General features: G+C 45.6%; 1 protein-coding gene across 2 annotated transcripts in view; it reads left to right on the forward strand.

Moving 5' to 3' along the window:
* Nucleotides 1-2,896: 2,896 nt before the first annotated feature.
* CUTA (cutA divalent cation tolerance homolog) overlaps nucleotides 2,897-18,656 on the forward strand; it is a 28,971-nt gene continuing 13,211 nt past the window's right edge. The window contains exons 1-2 of one of the 2 annotated variants that reach the window (XM_086919903.1): nucleotides 2,899-3,033; nucleotides 14,945-15,038. In XM_086919903.1, coding sequence (XP_086776029.1) covers nucleotides 3,008-3,033; nucleotides 14,945-15,038 — 120 coding nt within the window. In that variant the 5' untranslated portion in view covers nucleotides 2,899-3,007. Of the gene's footprint in view, nucleotides 3,034-14,944; nucleotides 15,039-18,656 lie in introns of both variants that reach the window. The other variant, XM_086919904.1, reaches the window with a different exon arrangement.

The following is an 18,656-nucleotide window of genomic DNA, read 5'->3' on the forward strand; positions in this document are numbered from 1 at the left end:
GCTGCTTCTGCAGTACCCAGTGTCACATGTGGGTTTCTCATTTAAACATCTATTTTAAAGCCACCAAAGAGACTGAAAGAGAGGCAGACATTTTAAGCTCTGCAGCAAGCTACCTAACACTGGGGGTGAGCATGGACATGACAAAGTGCGCTAAATGCTAGGGGTGGGCATAACTCAAGGAATTTTACTGTGCAGAATTCCACAAAGTTACCTAAAAACTCAGTGAGATTCCTCACAGTTCCATGAGCTGCAGAATTCTGATCCATTGTGCTGCTCATGCTGATTTTTAGCGGCAGGACCTTGTCCTGTGCTGCAAAATCAGCATGAACGTTACCAAGCAGCACGCCAGAGGACGCTGTTTCTTTCTGCCCTTCAAGTAGATTTTCTACTTGAGCAGCCACAAGAATGGCAAATTTCTCAACACGAGTGGTAGCGACGGTCTGCGACCGTCCACGTTGAGAAATCTAACCAGGAGGCAGTCTAATGGTTCTCTATTCTCATTTGCGCTCTTGGCGAGCTGCACATAAGAAAAACTCTGCTATGTGGCGGTTGGCTGAGTTTTCGGCAAACTCCACGCTCCAAGCAGAGCGCACAGTGGGCAAAACTCTGCGGGCTCCAACGACCGAGCAGAGTTTATCACCTACCCCTTCTAAATATGCAGGTTGAATCCCAAATATAGTCTGACAGCACAGCATAGTAATCTTGGTGCGCAGAGAATGCTGCACAATCCCATCACGGCAGAAGACCATGAAAACTATGTGGCACAAATGGCATGACTGAGTGCATTGTAGCTAGAAGACATAGCACAGGAAATGAGCACTGATGGATGCCTAACAAAGGCCATAGAAGCCACTGTTGATTTCCTGGAAATCCTTCTTTCTGGACCTGCATGGGAGAGATGGCCTGAGCCAACTGCTTCTACAGGGACTGTGAAGAGACTAAAGTGATCTCAGCTTCACTGAGGGTGGCATACTACCAGAGGTGACAGGATTCCTCAGTCCCTGCATCGCCGTCTGGTTGACCTAGCATACAAAGGGCTTCAGAGTGTTGCCAAGACCAACGTGAAGCTAAGAGAAAAGGTATGATTTACTGGCATGGACGTTTTGGTAGACCAAGGAATTAATGAATGCCAGCGGTGCCAGGTCACAGAAGCCCCACAGCGACCAGCATCTGCCATCACAGAAGAAGGATATTCGATTCTATGGCAAGAAATCAGTGCGAACTCTGGAGCCCTCTGAAACTGGAAAGAATCGCTAGTAGTAGTAAATGCATACAGGAAGTTCTCAGTGGTCGGGGTTTTGGCATCTACCACATTTGAAGACATGCAGGCCAAATTGGAACAGAATCTAGGAACATTTAGCCTACCAGGAGTCATCAGATGATGGTCCACCATTCCAAATTCAAAGAGCCTATGGGGTGACGAGGCACAGGGCTCAGCATCGAGAACCACCACCGTCAGGTCCAGTGTGTCAGACAGTGAAGAGCAGATCAGGTCAGAGCTACTGACTTTGGAACTGGGCATCCAGGTTCGAGTCTCGGCGTTGACTCAACATCTTGTGATTCTGGGCAAATCACTTAATCTCATCGTGCCTACCAAAAAATCTATATATATATCCTTGTGTAATGTAACTGGTGCTCGTGTAAAGAGCTCCAATACCTTTGGGTCGAGTTTGTGCTATATTAGGGTGACCAGGCGCCCTGGATTTACCCGGACCGTCCCATTTTTTTTTACAGCTGTCCCGGCATATTTCAGGAAATTAAGCTCATGTTCCGGTTTTTTGAGAGGGTGGGAGGTATTTTTTTATATTTCGCAAAGCAGGGATAGTTAGCAGCTGTTATAGAAAAGCAGTTTAATTACCAGGCATGGACCTGACTTTAAAAATTTCATTTTCTGTATTTTCTTACTGCCTTTACTGTAATTTTCTGCTAAGGAGCACTGTCGTTCTGTGCACTGGGTTGAGGTAAAATTGTAGTTCTTTTTCTATTTTTTGGAAAGGTCCCGGTTTATTGCTTTAAAATTCTGGTCACCCTATGCTTTATAGAAGCACAAAAAAACAAGCATTTGCGATGCAATAGGTCTCGCATTTGTTAAAGTTAGAGCTGTTAGCATTGAAAATAATGTTTTTTGCTTTCATTTTTTTATTTGCAGTGGGGTTATTATATATGCATAGCACTATTGCCAATGGTATAACAAGCAAAAGTAAAAAACATTGTCATTTTCAATGCCAACAACTCTCACTTTAACAAATGTGAGACCTATTCAGAGCTTTATGCCCATATCCCAAATATACTATTTCTTGAAGAGACAGCGCATGCGCCGCCTAGGAGAAAGCCCTACAAATGGGGTAGCCTCAGACCTGTGCCTCAGTATTCACTGCACTAGCCAGCACATGCCGACAGATGGCGCTCCTTGCCAAGTACCATGCGCAGGGAGCGCCAGCAGAGGGCGCTCCAAGCCAGGCCACTGAACTCTCCCTTCTACCCAGGATGCAGGGGCGTTTAAATGAAGGCAGGCGCAAAGGGACGGCGGTAGGTGGAGCTTGAGGCTTCCCACTGCGCCTATTGGATGCGGTCGTCTCCGTTCTTGCATCTTTGGGCCGGAACGGGCTCAGCGGCCATCTTAACGGCCCCCGTGCCCGTTTGATGCCTGTGGCCCTTGCGAGGTACATGGTAAATAAAAGAGGATACAGCTGGTAGAGAGTATTTTCTTACCAAATAAAGATAGTATTGAACAGACTCCTATAATTGTATTTATTCTGGTAATGTTTGTATATGTCTACCATATAAACAAGTCTACTGATTTGGAAGGAAACATATTATAAACTAGTGCTTAATAACTACTCTTTTAACAAATGTCACGATTTTTTAAAACATGTGCTGGCATAGAGATGTGTTCTCCCTCGGCAGCCATTGTTCCTTTGGATGCACATGAAGAGCAGGATTATCTTGAGTCCTCCCTCTATGCCTAGTGCTCCAGACTGCTTTCTGGAGTACGTGCCCCTGCGTGATGACGTCCGCGAAGACGTCTTGCAGGTAAGGAAGGAGCGTTGCATGGAGAGGCATGGGTTTCAGAGGGGGGGATTGGGTTTCTACCCGGGGGACTTCAGAACATGGGTTTTTAGTGCTTTGAAAGACCTCAGTGCAGCTGCTGCCTCCCCAGAGCTCGGTGCACTAGTGTCCCCGGAGAGCACAGAGTGGAGTCCTTTAATATCCTGATAGTGCAGAAGCCCTAAATACCCAACAGTGAAGTGCATTTATCTCATAGCTGTGCACAACTTTCATCACTCTAGGGGTGCACTATAGTTCCATCACTCTAGGAGTGTCCTATTGCTTTTTTTTTTTAAAAAAAAGAAGTGAAATCGATTCTCGTGTCTAAATGCACTTGAACTTTTTCTTATACACTCTTGTAGATATTTACTAATCTCTAATAGTTACCTATACTGTATTCACGTAATTCTGTGTATTTATATGTATATGTCATCCACCTATATTTGCCCTGTAAAGCGCTCTGATACCCGCAAGGGTCTTGTTCGGCTATACAAAACCGGCAAAAAAATAAATAAATGTTCCATCACTCCAGGAGTGCACAAGTGTTCAATCACTCAGGGGTGCGCTAACGTTCCATCACTCTAGGGGTGCACTAGCACTAGTGTTGAATCACTTTAAGGGTGAAGTAGCGTTCCATCACTCTAGGGATGTGCTAACCTTCTATCACTCTAGGGGTGCGCTAGCGTTCCATCACTCTAGGGGCGCGCTAGCCTTCCATCACTCTAGGGGCGCGCTAGCGTTCCATCACTCTAGGCGTGCACTAGCATTCCATCACTAGGGGTGCGCTAGCGTTCCATCACTCTAGGGGCGCGCTAGCGTTCCATCACTCTAGGGGCGCGCTAGCGTTCCATCACTCTATGGGCGCGCTAGCGTTCCATCACTCTATGGGCGCGCTAGCGTTCCATCACTCTATGGGCGCGCTAGCGTTCCATCACTCTATGGGCGCGCTAGCGTTCCATCACTCTATGGGCGCGCTAGCGTTCCATCACTCTAGGGGCGCGCTAGCATTCCACCACTCTAGTGTTCCATCTCTCTAGGGGTGCGCTAACCTTCCATCACTCTATGGGCGCGCTAGCGTTCCATCACTCTATGGGCGCGCTAGCGTTCCATCACTCTATGGGCGCGCTAGCGTTCCATCACTCTATGGGCGCGCTAGCGTTCCATCACTCTAGGGGCGCGCTAGCATTCCACCACTCTAGTGTTCCATCTCTCTAGGGGTGCGCAAGTGTTTCATCACTCGAGGGGTGCGCTAGCGTTCCAGCTCTAGAGATGCACTAGTGTTCCATCACTCTAGGGGTGCACTTTTGTTCCATCATTCTAGGGGTGCACCAGTGTTCAATCACTCTAGGATTGCGGTAGTGTTCCATCACTCTAGGGCAGAGGTCTTCAATCTATGGGGCGCGACCCCCAGGGGGGGCGTGGAGTCATCTGAAGGGGGTCGCGCATTCACCAGCCTCACGTCTGCCTCATATGCAAAACGTTTCCTCTTCGTTTTGGATTAGAAATACTTGCATCTCAGGAGGCTCTCTGATTGGAGGACTAGGTAAAATAAGCCAATCATAATGTGGCTACGTCATCAAAGCATGTCCTCCAATCAGAGAGACTGCAGCATGCATACCAGGAAATGTCCGCAAACTTTGTCCATAAAGATGGACCAGAACCTTTGCAATGCAGCCTGTACTTCGAGGGAGTTCTGCAATATTCACGCCGGCACTGCTGCCTTCCTTGGCCATCCCTGCTTTCACCTCGTGTGCTGCTTTGTGCCTCGTTGCTGCCTCTTCATTAGGATCTCCGCGTTACTTCCGGCTGATTTCCAAGGCAACCCAAAGCTTCCCAGTTTAATTAGGTAACCTGCCTCTTCCCCGCTGCAGACATACACTGAAACTGACTTGCGCACACACACAGATTCTTATTTGTTTCCCCGATTGAGCCATGAGGGGATTTGGGCAAAGGCTGCGGTTGATCTTTATTTTCTGTCTTCTGTCCGTTTTTATTCTTTCCTGCATGTGTCTATTTATTTATGCTGCCTTAACTCCGTGCTCAATTTCATTGATTGCTCCAGAGAAACACAATGGAAGATTGAATCTTTCAATTTAAACACGGCGCGTCCCAAAGCTGCCAAGGTTTCAGATTACTATGTGTGACATTTTCATAAATTCATTGCAACAACCATGAGTGACACTCTCGAGCAAAATCAAGCAATGAATATCAGTTTACCATGACTGAATATTATAGCATTTATTCAGTATAAATAAGCAATGTTAACTGTACACAATCGGGCGTGGAGCTCATTTCCATACAATAATCTCTCCCTGTGCGTTAGCTTCTACTGTGCACAACATGAAAAGAGCCTTTGGCTCACGCCTGCACTCAGCAAAGTATGCTGTGTATGAGGTTGTGTGCATGTGTCTGCACTCAGCACAGGGCATGAATAGGGAAGTAAAGGTCGCAGTGTGCGCGTCTGGCTATCCTAGGTAAGTAATAAGGCACAAAGTGTAAATGTCTGGGCTTTCTTCCTCCTCCCTGGCAACCAAATAAGTAGCATCAGTCTACTCCAGGGCTTATGTGTCCCACGTGCACCCGGGCCGAGATTCCTAAGGTGTGAGAGGCCCCATCTCGTCAGCTGCATAATAAATGAATATATCCACAAGACTCGGCTGACTCAAGTCTCCAGAGTCCCCGCAGACTGGCACTGGCATGTCTCAGGACAGGGAGGTTGAAGCACGCTACATGTATAGTTAGCTCGAAACAAAATAAATAGAAAGAGAGGTGGGACGGGTTCTCATGATTGTGCGCTATTAAAATATTATTTTGTGTAATAAAAGCTGCATGTGGCTTTGCAGATTCAGCGAATATGCTAGTTTTGTTTGTTACTCACTGCTCCCTCACACCAGGGCTCCTAATGCTTAATCTTCAATAATTCATGCGCCTACATAATAACACTGCTGGCAGGCAGAGGCTCAAAATTATGGCAAGCATAATATTTGGAACTGTAAATGAATTGGCTATTTCGAACGTATTGTTAAATGCGACCTAGGCTTGCCTTGCACACACTTACTTTTTGCAGCGTCGGTCAGAGACGAAGGCTCAGTTTAGCCAGTCTGACCGTGCAACATGTTGTCCGGCACCTGCACCAAGTGCATGGGAACACATGTTCACAATGGATGTCATTCTCCTTCCAGATACTAAGCCTCCCACTGTACTGAACGTATGGCCTGCAAAGAAGGGCACTTCTAGGGGCACTGATGTGAAAGAGGTCATAGGGACAAGAGATGCACCATGAGCATAGATAGTCTGCTTCAAGATGACATTTGAGTATAGCCCAAGCACACAAATTACAAGGGCATACCCATTGGCTGTACTTGTACCACGTGAACATAATTATAGTCTAGGTGACTGGACACCCAGGCAGCCAGCCTCTTAGCATTTTCTCGTGGCCTTCAGAATTTATTGTTCACTTGGCCAAGATGGTTACCAAAAACCGAAACAAATAACAAAACCCAAAAGACCACGAACCATAGTCATCTACAAACATTTAGTTTTGCTAAACACTGTTTAATTTCATTTCCCAACTATAAAATGATTTGCCGTGGAAATTGGGGGCGTTTTTGGTTGTCGATGATGGTGAGTACGAAGTTCTAGACATTTTGGTCAGGAGGGGGTCCTCATGCCTAAAATTTTTTGACAGGGGGGTCTCGGCATCAAAAAGTTTGAAGACCTCTGCTCTAGGGGCACACTAGCATTCCATCTCTCTAGGAGTGCACTTGCTCTCCATCACTATAGGGGCACGCTAGCGTTCCATCACTCTAGGGGCGCACTAGCGTTCCATCACTCTAGGGGCGCGCTAGCGTTCCATCACTCTAGGGGCGCGCTTAGGTTCCATCACTCTAGGGGCGCGCTTAGGTTCCATCACTCTAGGGGCGCGCTTGCGTTCCATCACTCTAGGGGCGCGCTAGCGTTCTATCAGTCTAGGGGCGCGCTAGCGTTCCATCACTCTAGGGAGAGGTCTTCAAACTTTTGTAGGTTGAGCCCCCCCAAGCTCAATTGTTGTAAAGGATTGGCCCCCCCCACCACCCAACAGAAATTTCTCGAATCTGGTACACTACATAATCGACTGCCGCAAGCATATCCCGGGCCATATCGAGCAAATAATGTTCAATATAATAAGAGTGTTTTAGTAAAGTGCAGGTTTCTGAGTCGGTGTGCTGAAATGACAAAGACTTATTACACAGCTCAAACCACCATTTTCCTAGATAAAATGTGTGCATATCGTTTTTACTAGGATGCTTTGTTTACACATGACATTGATTGATAACACCACCAACATAAATGTGACGGGTGTCCTGTTTTTCGCCACAGACGGTCAATCTGTGGATGGATTTTGCTACTGCCATCCTCAGGTTGTGCTCCACATCCAAGGGCAGGTCTACAAGGAAGTGCCGCAGCGTGGCACCGCAAGCCCTTTGGTTGCGCCACGCTGCAGCACTTCCGAAGCACAGGGATGCAACATATTTACAAGAACATGACGCATCTCTGTGCTCTCCCATGTGCCGGCACACAAACTGCAGCCATGCGCTGGCGTAGGCATCCTTGCACCATGGTGCAAGGATGCCTGCGTCATGGGGAGATTGGTTTTGTGCAGGAAGGGGCACCTTCCTACACATAAACAATCACTAAAGGCTTTTCCCTCTTTCAATGCATGCTATAGAATGCAGCACGCATTGAAAGAGCGAAAAACAAGGAGAAATGAACAATTTCTCCTCTTTGAATGTAAATGTGTCAGTTTGTAATTTAGGACAACATGCCCATACTCGTGTACAGAGGCGCAACTAGACCCGAACTTCGGGAGGGGGCTAACACTCCCAGCCAGGCTGGCACTAGCACTTGTTGCACACAGTGCAACAGTCTTTTTTGGCGCCCCTCCCGCATTTTCTCCTTCTCCATGAATTCCCTCACTACCACTCACCAACGATGCACCTCATCTCTCTTCATTTTTTTATAGCGCTACTCATTGTTTACTCACACTCAGTTCTGTACCTTCAATTTGAGGTGTAGGCAAGGGTGAAACTACGACCATAAGCAAGCAGTGAAAGGCACGTTTTGCTGATTACACAAGTGCTAGTACTGCGCTGTAAATATCAGTTGAAGTGGCTCATAAGGCGTAGTGTGTGTGCTGGGGGGCTTACAGTCACCGCAACGCATCAGCCAGTTGTGTGGCCCGGTACTGGTCATTTGTGTCTTTTATTCAGCGTCGAGGGCAGGTTACTTCCTGCAGCAGTGCATCTTGGTACCAGTATCCCGTTGTTTACCTACGTGCATGTACCGAGGCATTCAGCGGCGATGTCTGATCCTGCAGCAGTGCAATCTTGGTACCTGTGTCCCATCAGCTACCACCTGCATGCATGCTCACAGGTCTATGCGGGGTTCTGGGCATAATGTTGTGTAATAAGTGCACCCCTTGTAGGAATACGACATGTTTATACCAGACAAACAGTAGCAGCAGCACAATGACGATTGGGAACTTTCTCTGTGCTGAGTGTGTACTCCAGATTTGAACCCGGAGTTCCATATTATAAAAACATTAAATTAAGCACTTGCACATCTACGAATGACAAAGAAATGCACCCTTTACCATCCAGGGCAAAAAACAAACAAAAAAAAAGCGAATGAAATCGCATAGGCCAGTTAACGTTGTTTGCTGTTATGAGTACGATCCCTTGATGAGGCCACAGTGGTACAGAAACGCATGCAGGGATGCGCTCTAGACTAGCTTCGAGGCGCCGTGCAATGTGTTCAACTATCATCTAGGTCAGTGGTTTTGGCCGTTCTACTTAGAGCAGCGCACTTGTGGGCGGGGACTTTGGACATACTCCGTGTTTGCGTTCTCTCGCGTTTACAGGAAACTGCAATGGAGTTTTAAGCGTTTGAATGCAATCTGTTTCTGATAAAACACAGACGTGTTAGCAGTCTCAACTTCTTTGGCAAAACACTTCAAGTCCTTGTTATACGCTAGCTGTCACTTGTTTTTATTTATAAAGTTTTATATAGCGCAAACATGACCCAAGAGGGTATCAGATCGCTTTACACGGATGTTGTGCAAATGAGGAGACCTAGGGTGTTATACAAAATTGGAGAAAAAGTGATGTGCGGTTCCAGGGCACACGGTGATGTACAGTTGGGGCATACCAATATGTGAAGAAGGGATGTATATTCTATGCACAACATCATAAAGGAAATCTGTATTCTAGGTTAAGCATTCATCCAGAAGAGTGTGCTTCTAGTTTGATAAAAATTCGTCTTTTACTGTCTTTCATTTTCTGAAGAAAACATACAGCTGGTGTTTGAGGTTAACAGCTTCACTCATCTTAATTATTTTAAGTTATTCTGTTAAGCTCTGATTTTTTTCGGTTTTATATCCAGCACCATTGAAATTATGCAATATTACAGCTGCAGCGTTTTCTGCATCATAATGTTTTTACCCCGTTTGCCACATAATCCATCATCGGCTGCTTACACTGCAGACTTCAACAAAAAATGTTGTTTCCATCTCAAATGGCTCAAAAGATACTATAAACACAGCAATTTGTTTCCAAACAGTGGAAGGCCCTTCACAAATGTTGACTCGTCACCTTTGTGCTGCTTAGTTCTGCATTTGGATACTACAAAGTGGTACTAACGAGGAGAAGCCACTGCCTACATGTGCAGGTTAAGGGAGTCAGCTGTGATTGCACACTGGTTAGTTGTATTTTAACACTTCCCCTTTTAAGCACAGGCTTTGGCGTCCACCCAGCAAAATGTTGACTGTAAAGAAGGAAGGACTGACTCGGTGTCTCTTGTAACATTGCTCCATTGTTTAACTATGTCTTGCGTGGCAGGCGATAGTGCATGTTTTGCTTTCACCTCCTCTCTGCAGCTGAAAAATTTCAGCTCTCTGAATTAACCCCCTCCTGGAACGGTTAACATAACAAAAGCCTGGGCACTTCGTGTCCCATCGATTTCCCCTCCCTCCAACCATACCAGAGTTCTGCAAGACCTTTGACACAGGGAACAAAGGTTAAACTAGAGTGGAGTGTGTGCCCCCTCCTAGGATGGTGTCGCACCCCCACAGATTGAATAACTCTGCTCTAGGGGCATGCTAGTGTTCCATCACTCTAGGGGCGTGCTAGCGTTTGATCACTCTAGGGGTGCGCTAGTGTTTCCATAGCGTTCCATCACTCATGGGGTGCACTAGTGTTCCACCATTCCAGGGGTGCAGAGGTGTTCCATCACTTTAGGGGCATGCTAGCGTTCCATCACTCTAGGGGCGCGCTAGCATTCCATCACTCGAGGGGCGCGCTAGCGTTCCATCACTCTAGGGGCATGCTAGCGTTCCATCACTCTAGGGGCGCGCTAGCGTTCCATCACTTTAGGGGCGCGCTAGCGTTCCACCACTCTAGGGGCGTTGCTAGCATTCCATCACTCTAGGCGTGTGCTAGCATTCCATCACTCTAGGGGCGCGCTAGCGTTCCATCACTTTAGGGGCGTGCTAGCGTTCCACCACTCTAGGGGCGTTGCTAGCATTCCATCACTCTAGGCGTGTGCTAGCATTCCATGAATGACACTTGATGGAACACCTGCAGCTGATGTTGTACAGATTTGAGCAGAAGACTGCATGAAAGCCATCAGGACTTCCACATTTTCTGAGGATAGATGTTGGAAAGTTAGCAATTGAATGATGAAAGGGAAAGTGTGTAGCACTCTCCCTCCATGGACAGGAGAATCCTCCTTCGGGGCAGTAGGACATGGTCCCTCAGCCAAAGGAGGAGTGCATCAGAGTACCAGAACTGTCTCAGCAGGGTCGAGAGCCACCAAGCTCACGGAGCAACCAGGGCTCTCTCTGTGAGCTGGAGAATCACAGAACAAGGGAAGTATCCTCTCCATCGCAGGCCACCTCACATGGAAGGGGGGCCCCGGCCATCCCAGAAATTGAGAAGAACTGTAAAGTGTCTATGGGAACCTCAAGGCTTGAGGACTTTCTGGAGGATCTATTATGTGTTTAATGAGTAAAGTATTTGTATTGCTTTCAACTTTGATATTCGTGTTTTTGAGGGTTTGTTTCTTGGTATGTAGCATGAACTGTTTCTCATTATAAAATAATTTCAATGCAGTTTAATTCTGTAGAAACTTCTCGTGCCGTTCTACTGCTTTTTGTATTTTGAAGTATTGTCTTCTTTGAGAAGATGTTGCTGCAACACTCGCTTCCACAGAACTACAGCCAGTCAGCAGAGCTGTGGGCAGAGGTGCTTACTAGTGTTTTAATGTAGAGCTTTTGTCTGGTTGAACCATCACCACCTTTGATCTTAGCACTGGTGGAAACCTTTCTGCACCAAGAAATTTCCTTCCGCTCCAAAACATTTATGTGCAGACACAGCGCTTACCCGTCCCTCAAGTCCCTCTGGGAAAGTTTGTCGCCATGTGCGATCCCACCATGTTACGTTTTTTGTATTCGAGCTCTCGTATACTGCAAATTTTTGAAAGGAAGAATAACATTGCAATCTGCACTCAAATCAAACAAGCACACTAAACAACTTTATTGATTAAAAAGTCAGGTTTTTGATTTTTTGCAGAAGACTGGTAGATAGGACAGGTAGGAGAGTTCTAAGAGAAGATTGACTCTCTTGCTGCTGCAAGGGAATAGGCCCTATCAACAAAGGAGGCGGTATAAGAGGTGGGGACGTCTATCAGGAACTGGCCGTAGGAGTGCAAGAGGCGCTGAGGAAGTTATAACTATGTAACTTTAACTTGGCATCCAGGAAGGATAGAGAGGAATTATAATTTTGCTCATGGACCATGACCAATCATTTTCTGAGAGGAATCTCTTTAAGGTATCTAAGGACCGGAGTAATATTGTCTCGACGTCTGGTGCTGGTGACAAGACAGAGGGAGGGCAGTCTGTATCAGCTGAAGCCTTTTTGCCTGCATTTTTTTTAAGCCATGGTTGATGGAAATGTCATAGTTGCGCCAAAACTGAACATGGGCCATGACTACGGGAATATGATATTTGGTGTCAAAATAGGGCAGGCTTTTCCTTTGAAGATTGATCTGCGCGAAGCAGCTGCTGGCGTCTTTGAATCTGTGAACCCACATCAATCTAGATGCCTCAGTTTCTTACAACTTTTAAAGGGGAAAGGGGACTGCTACGTGCCCATAGACCTTGGACAACTTGAAGGTCACATTTCTCATTTGTGTTCCTAGTAATACAAAGTTCTATTTTTGAATGGTTCAACCTAAGCAAATTGAAAGCAATCCATCACTACACGATAGGACATTTGCAAGTGTGTCTTGGGCAGAAGAAGGAGAAGAAAAGGAGGGTGGGGAGTAGGCTAAGCAGAAGAGAGCTTGGAAATCAGCTGTACATGATTGGCATACATGTAGGCTTGCATTCCATGTTGTGTGAGAGAGGCTAATAGTGGCACATAGACGTTAAATGGTAAAGGGAAGAAGAGCACAGATCCCTGAGGGATCCCACGTATGATATGTCTGGAAAAGAATTAAATAGTTGGAAAAAATAGGCTAGGGTAATGTGGTCAAATTAGGTGAGCCATATCTTTAAGATCTATTTGCTTCATTCCGTCAAGGAGCGGTGGATGATAGAAGGCCACTGAGAGGTCCCAGAGGACCAATGCTCATACATTACTAATGTCTCCCAGCCTGGGGAAGTCAACTAGGATTGAGGTAACAACTCCGTGCTGGGGCCAGATCTGAAACCTGCCCAAGAGGCAGTTGAATATCATTGACCGTGATAAATCGTGGTAACTGCAGGGTTTGCGCCAGCAATGAAATAGAATAAAAGTAGTTGGGGTCGTCCATGGAAAGAGACGCTCTCTATATCACGAGTTTGACCATTGCCAAGTTCGACTGAATAAGCACCCCTCCCAGGTTTACGGAATGTTAAACACGTTTCAAAAGACATAGCTATTGTATTATCTTTGCAGGACGTCTTCCTATATGTCACAAGACACGTGGCCCCGTTTTCCACCAGTGAGGACAAAACCTTGACCTTAGACTGAGCTGGAAGATTCTTTGACACAAACACTGGACTGCGATTCAGTCCAGTCATTGAATTACTTTGAAATGGGAGGCTGGCTGAAAGGCTCTGAGTTTGCTTGAGAAGATGACCTCGCTCTCTGGTGGAGAATATAAGTAATATAGGGCAACGCCCCTAAACCATTGGCAGTGACAGTTCTTGGTGGATTCAAGGCTTCATGGTCACTGCTCTGGGTCGATGTGCACATTGGTGTCTGTTCTTCCAACTGCACCCTCGCGTGTGGAAAAGGTTTCAAAGGTGTTTTCATCCAGAGATTGTCCACCTGTGAAGAGGGACGGTGTCTGAACTGGGGTTAAAGGTGCCAGTTGGGATAGGGGGACTGGTGGGGCAGGAAGATACTCTGGACTTCGGAGCAGTACTGGATAGTGTGGGAGCTGTACCGGAGGCACCAGGACTCCACCAGAGACTATGAAAGCTACCACAGAACTCAAAGCAGATAGTCTTCAGGTTCATAATAGGAGCAACCAAGAAGATGTTTCAGAAGAATATCAGTCCCTGCTGCTGAGTCCACAGAGGGCTAGGGGGGGTGCATCAACTCATTGTTCAATTGCTGAGGGTTTGAACAAATGCCACACTTCTACCGTGGAGTTAAGAACCCCTGAGGGAGGTAGAGCTAGGGGACCCTCTAGTGATGACTGAAGCCTGAGGAGAGATGCTGCCGGCATCAAGATGTACTCCTGAGAAACCAATGAATGTGGCAGAAAATAAACTGGTCCAAGTACTTCTCCTCCACAAAATAGTTCATGCAGTAGGGTCACACACTGTTTAGTGTGGTGAACTTCTGGAGTCTGGGTGACCTCCCAAAAAGACTGCAGCAGGGGATGTGGCTTGGTAGGGACCAATGTTTCTCTTCTTTAGTGCCTCCTGTGCTTTGGACTGGGTTTGGGCCCTCATTACGACTACCCCGAAGCAGTATCCCCAGGCTTGATATCGCTTCTGACTATTATGAGTACCTTGGTATGTATACATGTGAATGCTGTACCACAAGCTGTATATTACAACACTTAGGAGCTGTTTAAGGTCTGGTGGGCAGGATACCCAAAAGTTAAGCATGTCTAAAAGGCAGAGTGTAACAAGTTGAGAAGTAAGGGAAGAAGGATTTAATAGAAATCCTGATTATGTCAAACACCTTTGCACTTCGACACTTATGGTGAGCTAAACAGCAACTGCCATGCACTGCTCATGAGCTCACAACACATACATAAGATTGATCAGTAGCATCACTGATGTCATCACAGGTAACACGCGTAATACACCATTGATATAATTAATGTTTATAGAATGCACAGGGCTCGACCTATGATGTCCCTCTGCAGAATACATGAAGAGCATGGCCTGTGACTTCACTGACGACATCATGTCCACTAGCACTAAGTTTTTCAACCAGAGCTGCATCATTTCCGAATTACCATGGGTGTCCCTGACATTGTTTGGAGAGCGGAAGGTTGGTTCCCCAGCTCAACCTATGGAATTTGGAGTTAATCCTTGGTTTTTACATTCCACACATCTGGTTCTCAAGCATGTTAGCTGGCAGGATCTGCTTATTTAATCTTTCAATGTCCCAAAGGCAGGATCCGAGTGTATAGGGGCTTTCCTTACCCCAAGGGAAGATGCAAGTCATATCCTTCTCACAGTGTTGGGACTTTTCATTCCTCTAAGACAGGTGGCCACAGTGCCCCAAAGGCAGGGAGGCATATTAAAGCACCTTTATTAAAGTCCCGGAGTGCATTTGGTTATTACACGTGGATAATAATACATGTTGCAGAATGTAGCCTGCTCACCACCACTTTAATGTCTTCTGCCCTGTAGACTGAATAGCCGTATTCCTGCAGCTCTTCAAATGCCCAGACTCTACTCTCTGGCCATCTTTGTGCAGCCCTGGCCTCTGACTGGCATCTGCTGTGTGAGTAACTCTATGTTATTAATCAGACAACTCTCTCCGGTGGGCTGTGAGGAGTGGGGCCGCGGTGGTTCAGTCAATCAGCTGAGAGGCACACGTTGCTTTGACCTAGTCAAAGATGATAAACAATACTTACAACAGGGCTTTTTGGTGAAAAGTTTGTTCTCATCCCTCAGTTTTTAGGTCAAAGAATACCAGCCCGCACAGCTGTCTGGTTTGCAAAGCCATCTTGGGGACATGCTGAAAGCTACCCTAAGAATGCACTCTGCCCATTGCTTACCATTGGCCTTGTAGTTTGAAAATCTGCCCACTGCTTACCATTGGCTTTGTGGTTTGTAACTCACATTTGTTTGCTTCTATTTGCTGGCTTTATTTGTTTTAGGCTGTTCCGCATGTCTTCATCCCTCTGGTGGAGCATACCCTGTTTACTGTATTCTGCCATGCGTGCTCACTTTCTGTAAACAGGATTTAAATATTGTTCTTATTCTGTCACATTTGTTGTGCATTGAATGACAGAGGTCAGGCTTTGTCTTCCAATGGAGCTCGGTGCTTACTTTTCTCTCGCTAATTTCAAAGTGAGAGGATTTATTGGACTTTCTTGTTGGATACGGGGGGTGGGAAAGGAAAGGTTTTTTATCTAGCACACAACAAAGTTTAGATGTATGTAAATCAACTGTGCAAATTTCAGAATATATCAGAATTAAGAAAGTACAAATTAAGCATTTTTTTTGTAATTCTGAAGTGTGGTGGAAACATATTTTAATATGATCAAAACAAATCCGTGCACTAGGTGAAGGTATTTCCACACATTATTGTTTATGCATATTGTTTTATCAGTAAAACTGTATTTGCAAATGTAATGGTCATTTCAATTAAGAATGTGTTGTCTGTAATGGCAGTGCACTGCCCCACTATTCAAACACCACTCTACGCCCCTCTACTCTGTCCCTCTACGACGGTCCACTCTATGACACTCCACTCTACGACACTCCACTTAATCCCACTCCATTCTATGACCCTCCACTCTATGCCACACCACTCCACTATACTCTGCTCTATGACACTTTCTACTAGGCCACTCTACTCAACTCTGTGACACTTCACTCTATGCCATTTCGCTCTACGACACCCACTAATGCCACTCTACGCCACCCCACTCTGACGCTCCACGTTCTGCCACTTTACTCCACTCCACCCCACTCTACTACACTTTACTCCACTCTATGCTATGTCACTGTATGCCCCTGCACTCTATGCCCATCTAGTACTTTACTACACTCTGACACTCTATGCCACTCCACTGTGCTGCACTCTATGTCACTCCACTCTACTCCACTTCACCGTAGGCCACTCCATTCATATTGTCAAAAAAGGGTATCCCCAAATATATAATCTTCGGTTTAAGAAAGGGGGAGAAATAACAACAATCAATAATAGCACTTCTCGCTCTACCTTCATATGTGGAATTAATCCAATGTGGAGAGACCGAATAAAGTTAATTTACATTTTTATTTAATTTTATATGATTTGTTTTCCAACAACTTTTCTTATTTTCATGTATTTAATTTTTATATATACTTTTTTATAAAAACAATACTTAAAAAACATGCATCAATTCCACAAACAATACTACAATAATTACAAAATACAATACTTAATACACCATTTGATCACCCCACTCACCAACCACTATCACTATAAAAATGAAATACTTGAAAATAAGAAACGGTGTTGGGGAAAAAATGATGTAAAACGAAATAAAAAGGTAAATGAACTTTATTGGGTTTCTCCACATTGGACTAATTCCACATATGAAGGTAGATAGATTAAGGGGGAATCCTATTATTGTTGGTTGTTGTTGCTACTCCACTCTATGCAATTCAATTCTATGACAAATTACTCCACTCTATGCCACTCTGCTATATGCCATGCCACTCTGCGCCACTTTACTCCACTCTACGCCACTTTACTCCACTCAACGCCACTTTACTCCACTCAACGCCACTTTACTACACTCTACGCCCCTCCACTGTACACCCCTTTCCTCCACGGCACTCCATGCCCCTCCACTATACCACACTCTACTCTGCGATACTCTACTCCACTCTAATCTACAACACTATATGCAGTTCCCTCTATACCACTCCACGCCACTTTACTACACTCTGGAACACTCCACGACACTCTAATCATCTCTACACCACTTCACTGAACGCCACTCTGCCACTCTACTCTACGATACTGTATGCCAATCCGCTCTACGACACTCCACTCCATTCTACAACACTCTACTCTGTGCCACTCAACTTTACTCCATTCTACACCACTCCACAGTACGCCACTCTATGCCACCCCACTCTACAACAGTCTGTTCCCCTCCACTCTGCAACACTTTACTGAACTTTACGTCACTCCAGGCCATTCCACTCTAGACCAGGCCACTCCACCCACTTACATTACACCACTCTACTCTGTGATCCTTTACTCCATTCTATGCTACGCCACTCCACTCTACACCACTCTACTCTACGACTATCTACTATACGACAATCTACTTCACTCTATGCCACTCCACAACACTCTACTCCTCTTCACACCACTCACTCTGACACTCTACTCATCTATTTCTATGGCACTTTACTCCACTCTACGCCACTCTGTGACTCACTACTCCACTCTGCACTACACCAGTCCACTGTACGCCATTCTACTCCGACACTGTACTCCACTCTGCCCCACTCCACTCTACGCCACAAAACTCCACTCTGCTACACTCTTTGCCACTCCACTCTACGACATGCACTCCTCGCCAATCTTCTCTGTGCCACAAACTTTTAGCCGTTCTGGACAGAAGCCATGATAGTATACAACATTGATAAAACGTATTGGCAAAGCAAATAGCTCTTGCATAGGCAAGGCCTTTTGGCTTTTTCCATTTCTTGTTTCTCCTTGACATCATGCAGAACAAGAGCAGAAGTTCCATGTCTCTTTCTACGGTTCTTGTTTATAGCACAGCCTGACAGAATATACAAGTCTCCATACTATAAATTTTAGGAGTTATGTATTTATTTATAAAGTTTTATATAGCGCAAACTTGATCCCAAAGGATATCAGAGCGCTTTACAATTTGAGGGAAAGGAAGGTAATAGATCAAAACATGAGTCAAATGGAGTATTGAATCAAATAGTGCACACATAACAGATCATTTATAAACCTGGGTGAACGAGGAATGGGCTAGACCAGTGGTTCCCAAACCTTTGACTCATGAGGACCCCCATTGACTCACCACTGGAAGCCGGGGACCCCCAGCAATTTGTTTGGTAGGCATTTTTAAAGAATGGTTGGTCTGGAAAAGCACAAACTCGGGATTCGGAACATAACACAGTGGTTAGCATTGACTAACAATAACAATTTATTTCCACCCAAATAAACCCCTTTAGCAGCATCAGGATAATGAAAGACTGGGAAAAAATAAGTTACTAACTTGTACCATGCAGTGTATAAGCAGCTCCTTGATGACAGTTTATAGGTCACTGTGCTATATTATGATTGACTCTTAAGAGCTGCAGAGTAACAAAAGAATCTCTGTGACAAAAACAGTAACCCACTGACCTATGCACA

The sequence above is a fragment of the Lissotriton vulgaris genome, chromosome 5, assembly GCF_964263255.1.
Source record: "Lissotriton vulgaris chromosome 5, aLisVul1.2, whole genome shotgun sequence".
Classification (NCBI taxonomy): Eukaryota; Metazoa; Chordata; class Amphibia; order Caudata; family Salamandridae; genus Lissotriton; species Lissotriton vulgaris.